We start from the raw sequence: 20233 nt of genomic DNA, 5'->3' as shown, positions 1-20233 counted from the left end.
CACTAGTATCTTTGAGAGATATCCAAAGTCTGATTTCTAGTTTTTCAGCCAACAATGCTTCACCTTCTGGATCTCAAGCTGCTCACCTAAAATATAGTGGTGAAATTGGTACTACTACTACTACTACTACTAAACCTGTTGCTATTTATTACATTTCTATTCCACCATTCCTCCCAAAGGAACCTAGTGTATTGTCACAGCCTACTGACTGTATTTGCTACAGAGCTACTGAAGGTTTCCTAGTGTCCTTTCTTGGCCGTTTGATGCCTGCAGGAGCAAGAACAAAGTCCTCTGGGGACCAGGTGGAGCTACATGGGACACACAATTTGTAGTAAGCAGCAGCAACTCAGAGCTGATTAGCTGTGAGGGAGTCAAAGAAGAGCAGCTGGAGACAGAAGGTTTCATATGAAACTAGATATCAGAACAGGAGATAAACTGCAGCACCACGGACAGCTCCAAGGCAGACAACTTGCTCCTACCACCCACCACCAGATCCAAACTGATAGTATAATAGTGCAGGTTCTGATGCACCACCAAACCCTATCTTTCCTTGGAGCCTAGCATTCTGGTCTGCTATAGTTTCCAGGGAACTATACATTTCCCAGAATCATTCAGATGAGTCATAAGTAAGCTTTGCAATCCACTGGCAACTCAGAAAAAGAGGAATAAGTGCCCCTGGCATCCTGGCTGGTTGGTGAGATTGTTCCTTAGGAGGGCTCCAGCTGCCTGCTCCACTGAGCTGTTGAACCTAGATCTGTGTTGCTTCCCTACTGGTCTGCTTCTCCCTTGCCTTGGATAAGGGCAATTTGGACTTATCTAGTACAGTGATTTCCAAGATGCTGTTGGGGTCTCTGCATTCCCTTTCCAAACTTCCTAGACCAGGCATAGGCAAACTTTGCCCTCCAGATGTTTTGAGACTACAATTCCCATCATCCCTGACCACTGGTACTGTTAGGTAGGGATGATGGGAGTTGTAGTCCCAAAACATCTGGAGGGCCGAGTTTGCCTTTGCCTCTCCTAGACAAATCGATGGCCCCTAGCAATTGAACATGGCCTGTTAGGACCATCATAGGGTTGATGGCATTCTTAGCTAAACAGGAGCTCTGCTTTAAAAAGAAAGGGGGGGGGGAATTAGTCTCCTGTCCCAAAATTCTAGGAAGGCCATGGCTTCTATGATATTTGATTATTAGCAGAGGGTGTGGATCATATAAATCTGATTAGCAGCCCATTATTCCAGGATAGCTCCCACCTAGTTAACTAATGATGCTCAAGTCCTACAAAGAAGCAGACACAACTTGCTAGAAGTAAGGAATATATTATTCCTGACCATCCAGCAGGATATTCCTGAAAACCCTCCATACAGACCGAACACAGGGACTGTGCAGCCTTAAAAACAGCCCTTGGGGGCTTATGCCCGGTTTTTTCTGAGCATAGGACCTCTGGGTAACAATTATTCCAGCAATTTTCCTGTATTTTGCATGTGTGTTGAAATATTACTTTTTTAAAAAAATGCAAAATTCGACATGAAAATCAAAACTTAAGAGGGTTGGGTTAAATGCATGTTTTCAATATTGGCGAGAGGGGGAATGGGCAGTGTAGACAGGCTTGCCTCCATTTAAACTGGAATAAACGAAATGATATATAGCCTTGACCTTGAGTAGCCCGCTCATGTTTAAAACTATTAGCCTTGTCTACACTAGCTATATTTGCTACGTTGGCTGATTTGGCTACATTTTTCCGTTAATGTAGACCAGCTGTGTGTATGCACGGAACACAAACATACAATAAACAGATTTAGAATCCTGTTCGTAATATTATAGCCAAATCGAGCTGCGAAGTGACAAACAATAATGAGCGGGGGGGGTGAGGGGGGGAGAGACTCCAAGGAGATTACATTCCAGGATCCTGAGACGGCTCCATTGGAAGGCTTGGCACAGAAGAGCGAGCTGGTGGAGATGTAAATTAGCTTCGACAAAGGAAAGATGGGAAGAAAGAAAGAAAGAAAGAAAGAAAGAAAGAAAGAAAGAAAGAAAGAAAGAAAGAAAGCCTGCCCTTTTGAGGCCCAAGGATTCACACCTGGGTAGTCAGTCTAGCAAGCTTCAAGGTAGGTAGCACCCCGGTTTCTGAAATGGTTAACTTTCGTCAGACGTCCCAAACTGAGTATAGCAACAACCTGCTCTCATTTGTAATACCCTTTGTAGATGATTATACGAAACAAAGATTTTAAACTCAAACCAGGTTTTCCACTAGGGGAGCGTCCAAAGATGTTCGCTGAGAAGGAGAAGAAAGCCAGATGGCATGTGTTGGTATACAGTTAAGAGTTACACAGAGTAAGTCGATAGGAAATGCGAGGGAGGGGAAGGGAAATCACAGCCCACAGTTTTTCATTATTGGCAAGCGAACACTCCGGGGTGATTGCAAAAGAGCTTTATGGGTTTCTTTCGCTCCCAGGGTAGACTTAAATATTTGTATCATAACACAGGCACAAACTTGCATCCAGGGGTTTACTGGCTGTTTAGAAAGCATTTGGTATATTAAAAATGCAGTTACTCAAGCTTATTGCCACAAAAAGAGCTGAAACCATGATACTAATTAAAAACATAACCTTTGGTATCGCTAATATTTGTTTCTCTTTTTTCTTCTTCTTCTTTTAAAAAAAGCTGTTAATAATGGGCAATGCATCTGGAAGGAGAGATTTTCCTTCCAAAATGGAATGTTCACACAGTAACCCTCTTCCTCAGGCCAATGTGTTTTATGAACTTGTCAGCAATTGCGGTAGGATAAGGGGGAGTGGAGGAAAAATAATCTAATGTGATACACACACACACACACAATTCAGGCTTATAATTTTATAATTTGACACCGTTAAAAAGTCACATGGAAGGAACAAAACCTTCCACTTATATTAAAAACTAGAATTACATCCTGGCTGGGGTTCAAATAATGAAATTAAAAGATTTCACTTTGGAGACTTTGAACTAAAATGTTGTAATTCCTTCAATTTCTAAAGCCACGTGTCCTCTGATCTGCATTTCGCAACAGCTAACCTATACTAACACCAGCTGTTATTCCACTAGTTTGTAGCTGAATATGTTACCCCTGGACACGTCATACAGCACCCCATTTCAAGTTTTAAGCTTGGAAACAAGTGTTTCAATTATACAAGTAACTTGAAAACATCATGAGACCATCGGGCATATGGAAATCTGGCCATTCCCAAACTTTTATTCATCTGTGCAAAATATTTAACCTCCCTTCACCGAAAGACCCCAGGGCGGTGTACAAAAGTGTGGCTAAAATCCTGTTTTTCATTTGTTTGGATGGAGGGTGTTTTCTGACCTTTGCCCATCATGCAAACAGCAGCAGCAGAAGAAGAAGAAGAGGAGTTTGGATTTGATATCCCGCCTTTCACTCCCTTTAAGGAGTCTCAAAGCGGCTAACATTCTCCTTTCCCTTCCTCCCCCTCAACAAACACTCTGTGAGGTGAGTGGGGCTGAGAGACTTCAGAGAAGTGTGACTGGCCCAAGGTCGCCCAGCAGCTGCATGTGGAGCAGCGGAGACGCGAACCCGGTTCACCAGATTACGAGACTACCGCTCTTAACCACTACACCACACTGGCTCACTAGCAGCAGAGGTGCCCCTGCAAAACCAGATTCGAATCAAAGGTACCCTGGATGTTAAGGCAACAACAAGCCAGCGGAGGTTTGTGCGTTAACAATGATAATGCATCACCAGTAAAATCCTATGGCCACTGCTGGTCACTGATTGTACATATCGTCTCTAAAGCCCATAGCTAGTCCAGCTGGCATGAGAATAGGCTGCCGGGTTCAATACTGCGAGACACATCTCACACAGCTGTCTCCTCAGAAGCCAATAACATCCCACTGCAACAGCTCTGGCACCTGGTTTCTATTTGGGAATGTAGTTTGCAGTCCCAGGCCTTTCTCGATTCAAAAATAAATTCACTCCTACCCCTGCCCTTTTATTTTTCTCACCATGGTGGCAATGCTAAAAGTTTTAATTCCGTGTACAGTGGTACCTCGGGTTACAGACCCCTCAGGTTACAGAGAAGGCAGTTCAGAGGCAAGCAGTGGCAGAACTGCCACCTGAGGCAACTGCCTCACCTTGCCTCATGGACCGACTGGCCCTGATTCACCTACAAAAGCATTTTGACCATTACAGAGCCAGCTATATGGCATCCTAAGAGTACAGTGGTACCTCAGGTTACATACGCTTCAGGTTACAGACACTTCAGGTTACAGACTCCGCTAACCCAGAAATAAGAAGAACTTTGCTTCAGGATGAGAACAGAAATCGCGCGGCAGCAGCGGGAGGCCCCATTAGCTAAAGTGGTACCTCAGGTTAATAACAGTTTCAGGTTAAGGACGGACCTCCAGAACGAATTAAGTTCTTAACCCAAGGTACCACTGTAGTAGCCAAGGAGGGCATTTTTTAAAATTCCCCCCTCGTCTGTTTGTGTCAAATTCCAGGCTTGCCAACAATGCCGGTGTGTGGGAAACAGTGAAACTGACGAAAACAAGTGAATTCGTTAAAATCTAATACCAGCAAAGATGCTCAGCTCCGTGGGCAAATGCTACGTCATTTGTTACATGCATCTGCTGGGGGCAGGATCAAAGGTGCCAAAATATTTCTGTAACGCTAGAACCACGAAGCCCATCCTTAATCAGATCTCAAGATTGCAGTATTAACTTTATGGCATTTTATTTTTACTCTTCACTCAGGGATCACCAAAAAAACCCCTGCAACTACAGTTCCTTTTATGTATTCCTGTGTGCATTTTTATTTATTTATTTAAACCACCAAGGTAGGAGAGATTTATATCATGTAACGCAAGCTCTCAATTGTTTTGGAGAGATACACACATCTTTTATCAATTTATGCAACTGTAAAATGGAAACCTGTGTGTACCCAAAGAAATCAGTAATAAAACCCCAGTGGTTAGCCACAGTACTTAATTTTATGGGTTAGGGGGGTTTCTTTTTCTCTCCCTCCCCCTTTTTTTTAAAAGTAAAGGCTTGAATGCTTTAAGAATTCCACATTCCTCAAGTCCTGCTTTTCATTTGGGGTTGACAGGCAAAGTTCAGAACACATCATTATGGGGTTCGCAGTCACTGCTAAAGGTAACGCTCATATTACAAATGAATTAATAGAAAACACTTACCTTCCCTACTAGCTTGCCTTTCCTGTTCATGCAAAGGTAAAAGTCTGTCTCTTTCCCTTTGATCCGGACTTGACTGCCAAATGTGTCTGTTTCCACTAGAAGTTGGGCTTGGAAAAGAAGGAGAAGAAAACAGGCATTTACCAGACGGGTCATAGAGTGAATGAGTGAAGAAGGAGATACCCGTTTTCACATAATCTTGTGAGGTGAGACAGAGCATCTATGTTGCGCCCTGAGGCCCCCAAGCAAATAACTTCAAACGGACACATAATTTTAGCTTGAGTTTTTGGGCAAAATTTAGGCCACAACTTTATTGATTACAAAACAAATTGAGCAGTATTGGCCTAGGCATTGGTCAGGGACTATAACTGACTCCCGCCTCTCTGGCAGGCAGTCTGAAAGGGTAAACACCAAACGAGGGAGCAACACCAGTGAAGATCATTTGAAGCTCACCCCAGGGTTCCTGTGCTCCTGACATGGCCCTAGTTCTTGATCCCGGGGCCAACAGACAAGGTTTGGGCCACACCTAGCAACAACACACCCATGGGGGCGGCTTAAGGGTCCCAAGTGCAACCAGGACCCTCGATTTAGGGTCCCATCTGTATCCCTGGGGCAGAGGAGAAGACAAGTGGGGGGGAGAAAGACATGATAGCCCTCATGAGCTACCCATTACATGACTGCTTATGCTGCATTAAAGGTAAAGGGACCCTGACCATTAGGTCCAGTCATGGCCAACTCTGGGGTTGCAGCGCTCATCTTGCTTTACCGCAGCATACGGAAACGGCGTTTACCTTCCCACCGGAGCGGTACCTATTTATCTACTTGCACTTTGACATGCTTTCAAACTGCTAGGTTGGCAGGAGCAGGGACCAAGCAACAGGAGCTCACCCCGTCGCAGGGATTTGAACCGCCGACCTTCTGATCGGCAAGCCCTACGCTCTGTAGATTAACCCACGGCGCCACCCATGTCCCATATGCTGCGTTAGAAAGCTGGAATTTTATAGGACTATAAGGCTGCCACGACAGTCAACAGAACCCTGTAGAGTTTGGAATCTGTTTCATTATTTCTATAAAGAGAACCACACCTCTGTCTGGCAAACGTTGCTTTCAGGTTCCACATCACAAAAGCAAGTCCTACTGACTATAGGTCCTGTTGGAAGGAACTAAATAAAAGGGGGGAAGCTTGGTGGGCAAAACCAGTACTATTTTTCTGGGGGTACTTTATTTTTTTAAAAAAAGAAAAAAGGCACTGGAGAAACCTTGTTATGCTGCTGTTCTAACACTGCTTGGCACAGTGTAATGTGAACCACCATAAGATCTACGGATGAAGGACACTATATAAATGTAATAAATCATAAGAATACAGTGGGACCTCAGATTACATACGCTTCAGGTTACATACGCTTCAGGTTAAAGACTCCACTAACCCAGAAATAGTACCTCGGGTTAAGAACTTTGCTTCAGGATGAGAACAGAAATCGTGCACCGGCAGCATGGCGGCAGCAGCAGGAGGCCCCATTAGCTAAAGTGGTGCTTCAGGTTAAGAACAGTTTCAGGTTCAGAACGGACCTTCGGAACGAATTAACTAACCCGAGGTACAGTTGTACCTTGGATCCCAAATGCCCTGGAACTCGGACGTTTTGGCTCCCGGACGCCGCAAACCCAGCAGTGATTGTTCCTGTTTGCAAACGTTCCTTTGGAACCCGGACGGCCGACAGGGCTCCCACGGCTTCTGATTGGCTGCAGGAGCTTCCCGCAGCCAATCAGAAGCCGTGATTTGGTTTTCGAACATTTTGAAAGTCAAACGGACTTCCGGAACCTATTCCATTTGACTTCCAAGGTAAAGGTAAAGGGACCCCTGACCATTAGGTCCAGTCGGGACTCTGGGGTTGCGGCGCTCATCTCGCTTTACTGGCCGAGGGAGCTGGCGTACAGCTTCTGGGTCATGTGGCCAGCATGACTAAGTCGCTTCTGGAGAACCAGAGCAGCGCATGGAAACGCTGTTTACCTTCCCACCGGAGTGGTACCTATTTATCTACTTGCACTTTGACATGCTTTCGAACTGCTAGGTTGGCAGGAGCAGGGACCGAGCAACGGGAGCTCACCCCGTCACAGGGATTCGAACTGCTGACCTTCTGATCGGCAAGTCCTAGGGTCTGTGGTTTAACCAACAGCGCCACCCGCGTCACAACTGTACTAATAAGAAAGAACAAGGTTAGAAGCAGCAGGGTACTGCGACCTGCCTCAGGTGGCACCTTGGTTGGGGTAGGATAGATCAGGGGGACACATATCTCGCGCACACCCTGCAGACCAAGGTTGTCGGGTGGGTGGGGTTATGCACCTGTCAATCACCCAACACCTCAGGCATCAAAATGTCTTGGGCCAGCCCTAGTAAGAGGGCAGAGAGTGGGGAGCCACAAGCCTGTGGCAGAGCAGGTGGTGTGCTTTCAGGTGATCCCATTCTCTGTTGACCCCCAGAAATTCCTGTTAAAGGTTCTCAGGGAGCAGGAAAAGACCTTTGCCCAGAAGTCCAGGGGAGCTTCTGCCAGCCAGAGTAGACAGTATAAGGCATTCTCATGGCTTCTGTCCTCTCATGTTTCTGTATTCATATGTCAAGGGGGGAGGAGGGAATACAGTCTTTCTGCTATGCATAATGTTGATTGTCAGATAAAAACAACTTTCATTGAACTTTGTCCTAGGGATTCAACAACAAAGCATAATGACAAAAAGTTTTCCCATCGCCCATTGCCTCCTGAGCCAAATGGTGGATTTCAATCATGTATGTAAAGCAGGTCTGCATCTTTTAAAATTCACATTTGTCTCCCTTTTCCAAAACATTCCCATGAAAGCTGGGTAGTTTCAAAACTACAAGATACATCACCTCACCCTCAAACTAAAACAAGTATGAGTAATACCCAGGCTGATTTTAATTTGAAAAATATCACCTTAAAAAGATGTCGGTTCCCTGCTGTGAAAATTAAAACCATCTGGATGGCGTTATTTCCAATAATTAATCTAGCTCTCTTTTGACACTGTTACTAATTAAAATACGATACCCCCTTTTTTCAAGTAAAGAATTTAAATAAATTTTAAAGAGCTAATAAAATAATGTAATCATTTTTTTGGAAATAAATGAAAATTACCTTTCCTCCTACTTGTGCAGGCTAAAAAAAAAATGCTGTGGCTGTAGCTTTTCTGCTAACAAGAACTAATTTAGTCAAGGCAAGGCTCAAGGTAGCAACAGCAAACAGCATTCATTCACACAAAAACCAAGGACTAGTAGACACCGTGCAATGGGTCTCAAAGGCAAAATGCAAGGTATTTAAAGGGAAAGATTTAGAATAACATTTCCAAGACCACAACTATGAACTCGCTTACATAGAAGGAAAGACAACTGAGTTCACCGTATTGAATCATGGTGCCAACTTGTTCTTATGCACCCAAATAACTAAGCATAATAATGATAATGGGACGTAACAAGAGCCAGGCTGTCACATGGGTTAGAGATCCAATCCTGTGATCTATTGAAACCCATTAGGAACAGGACAAAAGGAAGAAACCAACAATGGAAACGTTTGCTGGGGTTAGAGTAATTGCAGATAAATTATTTGTCAATTACAACCATACCTCAGGTTACAGACGCTTCAGGTTGCGTGATTTCGGGTTGCGCACTGCGCCAAACCCAGAAGTACTGGAACAGGTTACTTCTGGGTTTCAGCGCTTGTGCATGTGCATGCACAGAAGTGCCGAATCGCGACCCGCACATGCACAGACGCAACGCTGCGGGTTGCAAACGTGCTTCCCGCACAGATCACGTTTGCAACCTGAGCGTCCACTGTATTCTGCATTTTACATGGCATGAAATTGGGCCCAAGCTTTGGATCCCCTCAAAGCTGGTATAAGTTCATATCAGTTGTGTCCATTCGACTTCTAAAACGTTTGAGAACCAAATCGCTCCTGCAGCCAATCAGAAGCCATAGAAGCCCTGTTGGATGTTCGGGTTCCAAAAGAATGTTCACAAACTGGGACAATCACTTCCGGGTTTGCGGCATTCGGGAGCCAAAATGTCCGAGTTCCAGGGTGTTCAGGATCCAAGGTACTACAGAAGAAGAAGAAGAAGAAGAAGAAGAAGAAGAAGAAGAAGAAGAAGAAGGAGACGAAGAAGAAGAAGAAGAAGAAGAGGAGGAGTTTGGACTTGATATCCCGCCTTTCACTCCCCTTAAGGAGTCTCAAAGTGGCTAACAATCTCCTTTCCCTTCCTCCCCACAACAAACATTCTGTGAGGTGAGTGAGGCTGAGACTTCAGAGAAGTGTGACTAGCCCAAAGTCACCCAGCAGCTGCATGTGGAGGAGCGGGGAAGCGAACCTGGTTCACCAGATTACGAGTGCACGACTCTTAACCATTACACCATGCTATAGAACCATAGTATCATAGAATTGTAGTTCTGGAAGGGACCATCATCTAGTCCAGCTCTCTGCGATGCAAGAATCTCAACTAAATCATCCATGTCAAGTGACCATCCAACCCCTGATTAAAATCCTCCAAGGTAGGAGAGTCCACCGCCTTCCGAGGGAGCCTGTTCCACTGTCAAACAGCTCTTCCTGTCGGAAAGTTCTTCCTGATGTTGAGTTGCAATCTCCTTTCTTGTAACCTGAATCCATTGGTTCTAGTCCTACCCTCCAGAGCAGGAGAAAACAAGCTTGCTCCATCCTCCATGTGACAGCCCTTGAGATAGTTGGATGGCTATCATATCTCCTTTTAGTCTCCTCTTATTCAGGCCAAGCATACTCAACTCCCTCAACCATTCCTCATAAGGCTTAGTTTCCAAAGCCTTGATCACCTTACCCAAACTACCACCCAGCCTGAGGGGAAACTTCTTAAAATAGATATTGTGATATATTTATTTTTAACTGCCAACTTTTATAAAACATTGGTGTTGTAATAGATTAAGGGATATTGAAAAAAGAAACATTGGGTCAGCTTTAAATAAAATCTGCTCCCCCAAGTTCTATGGTTTAAATGCAGCCAATAACAGGATCACTTATACGTATCTCAAAGTTTATCATTCCAGCAGGGCATGCTTTTTAGCCCAGCTGAACATTTTCCCCCTCAGATTTTGTTAAGGGCAGATATTTAAACATCCCTAGAAATGATAGACATTGTGGATGTTATTTGAATGTACCAGACACTGTAGAAGACTACAACCAGCTATATAAACACGTTATCCTCCTTTTGGGGTAGTTTAACATCATGGCACAATGAAAATATTAGATTCTACCTATCTGATATTCACCTGGAGGTAACTGCAAGGATGGCTGAGTTTCTGTCAACAGTATCTCTTAGAGTGGTGAACGGCATGGTTTAGTGTGCCCATGCTGCCACCATGATGGGCACAGCAGAAAGATTTACAGCACTGTGTCAGTGACACAGGAAGCCCTAGTGAGGCTGGCAATGGCACAACAACAGGGTCGGGGACCCGGTAGGGAAGGGGTCGGATCTGCTGCATGAGGCAAAAGGCTTTGCTTCGTGCACACAGGCCGTCCCTGCTTATGAGGGCCTCAAACCAGCTGAGGCAAAAGTAGCAGAGAGGTGATGCTTTGAGGGACGTGCTATGTGCCTTTTCCTAATGCAAAAATCAACCCCTCCTGAGGGAAGATTTCATTGGATGAAGGGGTTGACCATGTTTGGTTCTATGTGACTGTAATGATATGTTTCGTTTTGCCCTGAAATCAAGGGAAGTAATAGTGTCACTGTATTCTGCTCTGGTCAGACCTCACCTGGAGTACTGTGTCCAGTTCTGGGCACCACAGTTCAAGAAGGACACTGACAAACTGGAACGTGTCCAGAGGAGGGCAACCAAAATGGTCAAAGGCCTGGAAACGATGCCTTATGAGGAACGGCTAAGGGAGCTGGGCATGTTTAGCCTGGAGAAGAGGAGGTTAAGGGGTGATATGATAGCCATGTTCAAATATATAAAAGGATGTCACATAGAAGAGGGAGAAAGGTTGTTTTCTGCTGCTCCAGAGAAGCGGACACAGAGCAATGGATCCAAACTACAAAAAAGAAGATTCCACCTAAACATTAGGAAGAACTTCCTGACAGTAAGAGCTGTTTGACAGTGGAATTTGCTGCCAAGGAGTGTGGTGGAGTCTCCTTCTTTGGAGGTCTTTAAGCAGAGGCTTGACAACCATATGTCAGGAGTGCTCTGATGGTGTTTCCTGCTTGTCAGGGCATTGGACTCGATGGCCCTTGTGGTCTCTTCCAACTCTATGATTCTATGATCTTCTAGTAAAGAACAAAAACAACTGCAAATCGCTCCTTCTAACAACAAGCTCAGGTAGGGCATGTCAATAGACAGACTCCATCTCCTCAGAGTATTGCGAAAGAACGATGTCAATCAACATTTCATGATCTCCTTCTACCTGTCCACAATAGAAAGTGTCCTTTCATATTGCATCACAGTGTGGTACGCTGGTTTGGCATCATCTGATAGGAAGTGCCTACAGAGGGTGGTGAATACAACACAAGATATTATGGGCTATCCCGTGAATCCGCTGGATGAAATAGCGGAAGAACGTTACCTCAGGAGAGTGAGGAAAATTCCTCAGGGATGATTCACACCCTGGCCGGCACTTTCTTGATCTCCTGCCCTCAGGCAGAAGATATAGAAGCATGATTAGTCGCACCAACAGGGTAAAGAACAGCTTCTATCCATGGGCTGTTAGGCTGCTGAATGAAAAGACAACAACAGGGCAACTGATTTTGGGTTTGGTGGGTGTGCATCAGTAAACGAGGGGAATGAAGACTCAGAGAGCTGAGTGTGGGGTGCTCGTGTAATCTCACTGTATACAAGTTGTACAAGTGACAATCAAGTATTTCAATTGTAGCCGGAATGGTACCATCAAGAAGTCAGGCGGAGGCATCAGCAATGCTCAGAGAAACTCTGAAGCACGCAGATATGCAAAAAGAGTCTTTTTAAAAAGAAAATCTAAGGGAGACCGCACACAGAAAACCCGCCCTAAAAAGCAGCCCAGTGAAGACTGTGCGTGAGCAGTAGCCACGGACCGTTAACTGTCAGTTGGTGGAAACAACGGGAAACTTGGCGGGGTGGATGGGTGTTGAATGGAGAATTGTGGAGAAATAAATGGTTGGCTGGCTACGAACCTGAACAGGAATACTCCTGTTAGGAAGTGAGGGAACACTTCTAAGATTTCCTGCTTACGCATTGTAATCCACCACTCAGCACGCAGACACAAAGCCTTGATGCACCAGACTAGAAGCAGATAGACTAGGAGGTGGCACTACAAAATGACAGAGCCACAAGAGTGCTGAAGTGATACTCTTTCAACACTCAAGCCAGGCATTTAAACCCTGTGTAGACAAGAGAGGCTATGGAGGACTCTTCCTTTGCAATTGTCCCACCCCTTTGTGTTTCCATATAAGCACTTTCTCGTTTGGCAGATTATTTTTCTGAGAAGCCAGCCTCTGTTTTATGGGACTTAGTTGCAACAAATTGAGTAATGCTAACCATATGGGATACTGTGCTAAGTGCAAAGTGGTGATGTCACGCAGAGACTTTACCTGGTGTTAGGAAAGCAGCATTAGGGCTATCCTTTCATGCTCTATTCTTGAGGCAGTTGGAAAATGGAGGTAGATGCAAGGGTAAGCATTGGTTTTGTAGCAAATGGGGCCTGTTCAGTTCAATCTTTTGGGAAACTGTGTACGTGCAGCTACTCACACAGAGTCAGTTAAGGTTTGGCAGACAGCCAGAAGGCAATCTGAAGGAGTAAGTCTGCCTGGTGATAACAGAGGCATGGAGACCGCTCCCTGATTGGTCAAGCTCTCTCAAGGGAGTGATAATTAATGGCCTACTAACTGGTAGTTCAGGAGTTCAGTGTTTCAGTAGTTCAGTGTGGGAGTTGAGAGTCGTGTCAGAGAGAGCTAGCATAAGATCCGTGTTCTGTTCCTGTAAATAGTCCACTGTATATAATAAACACCTAACTACAAGTTCCTGGTTCCTGCTTCGTCTATCCTGTCTGCAGCCAGGTCGCCAATTGCTTCCATGGATTCTGCGTTTACTCTGCTAGGTCTGGCTAAGGTCCCGCAACTAGTCAGAAAGTTGTGAAACACCAATAGGTTTTCCCATTACAATCTTCAGTCATTAGTCAGGGTGCAATCCTATCCCCACTAACCTGGGAGTAAGCCCCATAGAATTCCATAGGACTTACTTCTGAGTAGACATGGTTAGGGTTGCGCTGTAAATGAGGGCCAAGAGTAAAAAAGGGGTAGGGTAAAAATGGGCCCTAATTTTAGCCCTATTCCTAGAAATGCAGGAATCTCAGCTAAAGCACCCATGAAATGCCCATTCATCACTAATTTTGGAGGAGTTCTCTCATGTTGCATTTTCTGTTGTAGGGGCAGTGGATCCTATATTGGCTTTATAGCCCAGCTGTACCACCTTCAGGCGCCAGCAAGCTATGGCTCACTGCATTTCTGAACCAATGACATAACCAGGTCACATGTCTGGTTATTTTTCTTAATTTAAGAAAACAGCTCATCAGCCTATTCTCCATGTAGGTAGTTATCTTAATTAGATTCCCGGTGGGAGATCTTGTAGAAGAAATACCATCTCTTTAACTGGGGTTCTGCCCTTACAAGGGAAAATCTTCTGCTGGCAAGCTTTCCTCATATTTGGTCCATTTTACCTCAACTTCATTGAGAACTCCCGCTGGAGAAGGAGAAAAGGGCAATTCCTTAAACATCTAGGTGAAAGGGATTATACGTATATGGATGTCTATATGAGTGCTGAAAAGCGATAGTCCAGCTATGAAAACATTAAGTCAGAGGAAGACTTGATGGTGGTGATGCCAATTATCTTTCAAAGATTTCCCTGGAGTGAGAGGATGGGAACCAGAAAGCTAATGAAAAGATATTAGGAGGGAGTAACAGGAAACTGCAAAACAAAATGACTTGAGATTTGTCTGTATCAAATAACTCCATCTCGCCTCTTTGGGCTAAATCAAAAGGGATGCCTCCATACGTCTGGCTAGATAGAAAAACGGGCTCCATGAAAACACATTTCCCAGCCGAATCTAAGTGCAGCATCGCCATCCAATTATTCTGGTCTCTGCTGGGTCGCATGTTCCATCCCAAGAGAGTGTAATTCTGCACCCGCCCAGAGGAGGGTGTGGTACGCTTCCCACAGAGCCCTATTATTTGCTTATTTATACAATTTCTGTCCCGCCTTTCATCGTAGATGATCTCAGGGTGGGTCACAACAATTTAAAACACAATAAAAACCGGGGAAACGCATTCAAATAAAACAGTGCAGCACAATCTTCCTTCCATCTTTCCCAGCACAGCCCAATAAAAAACATAACTTGAAATGCCTGGCAGAAGAGAAAGGTCTTGAACCAGTAACCGGAAGGTGGATAATATCGGTGCCAGACCAGCTTTAGGGTTCTGCCAAGGTGTGTGGCACATCGCTGCTCTTCCAAGTGATGCATGACTCAGCAGGGCCATTCAGTTGCAACCAGGGTGTTCCTTCACCTTAAATGATCACATGCCATTTATGTTGCCTGCATTCACCACTCCTTCTGCACCATGGGGCCTTGGGGAAGGGTGAGGTACTGGGTGCTGGCAGTAGGGTGCAGACGGGCCTCCTCACACACCCAACTGAATGGCGATGCCAAGCTGTGGTACATTCAGAAGAGTAGCAGCTGGAAAGAGTAGGGCTATGAAAGGATGCTTTTGAATTATGGTGCTGGAGGAGACTCTTGAGAGTCCCATGGACTGCAAGAAGATCAAACCTCTCCATTCTTAAGGAAATCAGCCCTGAGTGCTCACTGGAAGGACAGATCGTGAAGCTGAGGCTCCAATACTTTGGCCACCTCGTGAGAAGAGAAAACTCCCTGTAAAAGACCCTTATTTTGGGAAAGATTGAGAGCACAAGGGGACGACAGAGGACGAGATGGTTGGACAGTGTTCTCGAAGCTACCAGCATGAGTTTGACCAAACTGTGGGAGGCAGTGGAAGACAGGAGTGCCTGGCGTGCTCTGGTCCAGGGGGTCATGAAGAGTCGGATACGACTAAATGACTAAACAACAACAACAACATGAAAGGACCATATGGAAACCACTCTGCTTGCCTGCTCTCCATGAGTGCAGGACTGAGCCCACCATCAAAAACACTTTTGCTGATAGCTATAAAGGATGAAGGGAGGGATGCGGGTGGCCTTGTGGCTTAAACCATAGAGCCTAGGATTTGCCGATCAGAAGGTTGGCGGTTCGAATCCCCACAATGGGGTGAGCTCCCGTTGCTCAGTCCCTGCTCCTGCCAACCTAGCAGTTCAAAATCACGTCAAAGTGCAAGTAGATAAATAGGTACTGCTCCAGCGGGAAGGTAAACGGCATTTCCGTGCGCTGCTCTGGTTCACCAGAAGCGGCTTAGTCATGCTGGCCACATGACCCAGAAGCTGTACACCGGCTCCCTCGGCCAATAAAGCGAGATGAGCACCGCAACCCCAGAGTTGGCCACGACTGGACCTAATGGTCAGGGGTCCCTTTACCTTTATAAAGGATGAAAGGCGGGACGCGGGGGGCACTGTGGCTTAAACCACAGAGCCTAGGACTTGCTGATCAGAAGGTCGTGGTTCAAATCCCCACGACGGGGTGAGCTCCCGTTGCTCGGTCCCTGCTCCTGCCAACCTAGCAGTTCGAAAGCATGTCAAAGTGCAAGTAGAGAAGTAGGTACCGCTCCAGCGGGAAGGTAAACAGCATTTCCGTGCGCTGCTCTGGTTCACCAGAAGCAGCTTAGCCATGCTGGCCACATGACCCGGAAGCTGTACGCCGGCTCCCTCGGCCAATAAAGCAAGATGAGCGCCGCAACCCCAGAGGCGGTCACGACTGGACCTAATGGTCAGGGGTCCCTTTACCTTTTATAAAGGATGAAAGAGCTAGCTAAAGTGCATGCGTTGGCCTTGCCCGCCTCTGGCCTCGTTCCTGCTCACCGCCAGCATGCCACCAACAGCTTACTCTTGAGGAAACATGGCACTTGAGAGAAACTTCTCCGCCCCTGCTGTTTATGAACCGTCACCTCGTTCTCCGAGGGTTAGTCTTCGTGTGGCAAAAGTGGCACCATCCACACACGGGGGGGGAGAAATCAGCAGGCAAAGTTTGAAGAAGTATGGGGGAGGAGCTTAACAAGAACTGAGCGTGCTCAATGGGCACAGAATGCTAACCGACTATTGGCAGGAGGAAATGGAAATGGGAGGGAGGGACAAGCAAGAAATGGACAGCACAACTGGCCAGTTGGAATCCCGAACAAGAACATCCCCCATTGCAATGCTGGACACACTTCCTCAGCCTGCACCCAGTTGCCATCTGAAAACAGACCATGATGCTCAGCTCAGCTCTAGATCTAGAAATAATTAACTGCTTCTTATTTCCCATCATTCTTTCCTATATCACTTGCAATATCCAAAGTACTTTACAACCCTCTTCTCTTATACCCTCACAACACAAACCACCACAACCGATGGTGCTGTTCTGGAAGATGGTTTTGTTCTACACCATTTCCCCAAATGCCAGCTGTTGGGAATCACAAGAGGACAGAGTGCTATCACACTTCTGGGTTTCCCATACAGAATGGCTGGGGGTGATATCTGGCCACGAGTACATAAATACCGTATTGATTTGTTAATAATATAATACGAATTTTGCTTTAATTGTGATGCTTTAGCTTATTTTTTTATTTGTTGCTTTATTAGCAGTGATTTGTAGATTATAAATGTTTCACTGATGATTTGTTGAGCATTTCATATAATTTAGGCTGTGTTTGTGCTGTCCTATCATGTTGTTTTTTTATTGTATGTAAGCGGCACAGAAATATAATCAAGTCCAAACAAATCAAACAGCTACGTCAAAAAATGGCTGGATTTTAAAGCAGGTGTGGTTAACCTGCAAGGTCCCAGATGTTACTGAACTCCAAATAATAATAATAATAATAATAATAATAATAATAATAATAATAATAATAATAATTTATTATTTATACCCCGCCCATCTGGCTGAGTTTCCCCAACCACTCTGGGTGACTCCCAATTGAGTGTTAAAAACAATACAGCATTAAATATTAAAAACTTTCTTAAACAGGGCTGCCTTCAGATGTCTTTTAAAGAGAAGATAGCTGCTTATTTCCTTCACATCTGAAGGCAGGGCGTTCCACAGGGCGGGCGCCACTATCGAGAAGGCCCTCTGCTTGGTTCCCTGTGACCTCACTTCTCACAGCAAGGTAACCACCAGAAGGTCCTTAGGCTGGATGATGGGGGTGGAGACGCTCCTTCAGGTATACAGGACCGAGGCCGTTTAGGGCTTTAAAGGTCAGCACCAACACTTTGAATTGTGCTCAGAAACGTCCTGGAAGCCAATGCAGATCTCTCAGGACCGGTGTTATGTGGTCTCAGAGGCCACTCCCAGTCACCAGTCTAACTGCTGCATTCTGGATTAATTGCAGTGTCTGGGTCACCTTCAAAGGCAGCCCCACGTAGAGTGCATTGCAGTGGTCCAAGCGGGAGATAACTAGAGCATGCACCACTCTGGCAAGACAGTCTGCAGGCACACAACCCCACAACGCCATCAACCCCATCAGATCCAGCAAACATAACCAATGTCAGGGATGGTGGGGGTTATAATGCAGCAACATCTGGAGTTCCAAAGGTATGCCACCTTTGTTGTAAAGCGTAAACAGACTTTCTGGGTGTAGAAAATGCCTAAGGTGCAAAACAGCCCATAGAACTGCTGACATATATCCAAACACAGCTCCCCCCTTTTTTTTTTACAATCCAAACATTGACTCCAACGATACATGATAGAATGACCTTGCATCCACTCCTTAATCATGACATAATGAAGAGGGAGCTATGCCAAAATTATGTAAAGTCTGTGGGGAGTAATAAAAGCTGCAGGCTATGAACAAGTGAGAGAATCTATATTGCCTACATATTGAAATCTTATCCATATAAACATATAGCTCCATCATCTGATATTTCAGTTGCTCGCTCTAGTATACATAAGACGTTGTTGACGTTCTTGAAGAGAAGGAAGCTACTTGCAGCAAGAAATGGATGTAAGAGAAGATGCAGGGACTAGGGGTGGGGAACAGGAATTTAGTTCACATTTGTAGATGATCTTACTTAATGCACACTTTGCAAGACAATATGCAAACCAAAACCCAACCGCCCTATGAAATTCACAAGTCCCTGAATTTTGCAACGAAGTTCTCCAGTCCAGTAATGCATACAAAAATGCATATGGTAGAGTAAATTCTGCATATAAATGCGTCTTAGTGGAAATACCATACACAAATTCATTATACTAAGAAAATTGCTTTGCAAAGATGTGTACATCAGGTAAAATTGCATGCAAACATGTGCATATTAGAAGCCTAGTTTATTTTGTGTCTGTTTTGAAGAGGTATGATTTGGTCCAGAGTTTGTTGTTCCATATGTTCTGCTCAGACCAGACACATTAAACATTGCTCCATTTTAATATGCCTTGCTTTGCTAGATTTTAAGGCCCCGATTCTCATTTGAAAGTCATAACCTCTTCCTTTTTTTAGTTTTTCCTTTATTATAGCTTTACATCATAACTTTACATCTTGCAATTATACATATTCTTGTTTTCAGAGTGAGTTTGTAATTTTTATGATCATAGATCGACAAGTATGACTGTACACAAAAAAGATGTAATTTTAAAATCATAATACTGTATTTTTTGCTCTATAAGACTCACTTTTTCCCTCCTAAAAAGTAAGGGGAAATGTGTGTGTGTCTTATGGAGCGAATGCAGGCTGCGCAGCTATCCCAGAAGCCAGAACAGCAAGAGGGATCACTGCTTTCACTGCGTAGCGATCCCTCTTGTTGTTCTGGCTTCTGAGATTCAGAATATTTTTTTCTTGTTTTCCTCCTCCAAAAAACTGGGTGCGTCTTATGGTCTGGTGCGTCTTATAGAGCGAAAAATACAGTATTCGTCATAAATGAATGACTTCCCATCTCTTCCATTTTGTACTAATAAACCTATTGCCTATATTTGTCCATTGTCTTAGATAAGGAAAATATTATAAATAGAAAGTCATAATCTCTGGAGATAGAGACCTCAAGGTCAGGTCTTATCCTGACCAAGCCCTTTCAGAAGCAACATGGACCATTTGGGGCATCCATGGCCTGCAGAATACAAGCAGAAAATCCAGGCACATCTAGAATATTCCAGCACTTCTACTAAATAGCATGTCTTTTATAGATTCATTGCTAGAGGCAAAGGCAAAGAAGAAGCATGATATATGAGAAAACAATAAATAACGAAAATGGAGAAACGCAAATTATGGGAACATATTGACTTTCCATCTTTAAAATGGTCCTACTCCTGGCCAGCGGTTCGGTTGATTTGTATTTACTCAAAATCACGTTGCCAATCCATCTTTGGAGCTTCAGTGACTGGCTGCCCTTCTCCAGTGGCCAAGAAGGGGAGATTTCAGCACTACTGTATTCTCTTCCCACATCAATCTCTGCGTGCGCCAGGTTCGACACTGTCCAAAAGTGAGCCTCTTCAAGGTCACACTGTTGTGCTTGTGAGCGCTCCAAGCAGAAGTTAATCTGGAGGAATTTGTTGAACATTAAAAGGCACTGGTTGAATTCAGATTACAAGCTGTGCCTAATATAAAAAGATGTTATTTGCTCTGTATGGTGAGCAGGTTTTATTGCTCTGTGCCCTCCAATAAAAGTTGAAATTATGATGATTCATTTTACGAGTGGGAATATGCGTGTTTGTATATTTGCTCAAAGGAGCTCATTGTAGCTTCTTCGTCTTCCCCCAGCAAAGTGAGAAATATCCTGAAACGAAGGTTGCACTATGCTCCTGTATCCAGCAGGAAAGATTCTTGTGGATCTGGTATACAGGAATGCATGGTTGCAGGGTGGGAGACAGACGGTAAAAATCTATGCACAATGAAGGGTGGGTATATTTGCTACCTTCTTAAAAATGAGAAACAGCTTTTGT

At 44.7% G+C, this 20233-nt stretch overlaps 1 protein-coding gene and 1 long non-coding RNA gene across 9 annotated transcripts in view; one reads left to right on the top strand and one right to left on the bottom strand.

Annotated features, from left to right (window-relative positions):
• Positions 1-20233, bottom strand: part of FGF18 (fibroblast growth factor 18) — a 130258-nt gene that overhangs the window by 16601 nt on the left and 93424 nt on the right. For all 8 annotated transcript variants that reach the window (XM_081906526.1, XM_081906530.1, XM_081906527.1 and 5 more), the window contains one exon: positions 5183-5289. In XM_081906526.1, the coding sequence (XP_081762652.1) occupies positions 5183-5289 (107 nt within the window). The remainder of the gene's footprint in view (positions 1-5182; positions 5290-20233) is intronic.
• On the top strand, positions 1941-20105 carry LOC309367408. Its single transcript, XR_014167143.1, has 3 exons — positions 1941-2104; positions 5282-5385; positions 20052-20105. It is a non-coding gene; the product is annotated as an uncharacterized lncRNA (long non-coding RNA).

The sequence above is a fragment of the Podarcis melisellensis genome (genome assembly GCF_964234715.1).
Source record: "Podarcis melisellensis genome assembly, chromosome: 3".
Lineage (NCBI taxonomy): Eukaryota > Metazoa > Chordata > Lepidosauria > Squamata > Lacertidae > Podarcis > Podarcis melisellensis.
This window is presented reverse-complemented; position numbering and strand designations above follow the sequence as displayed.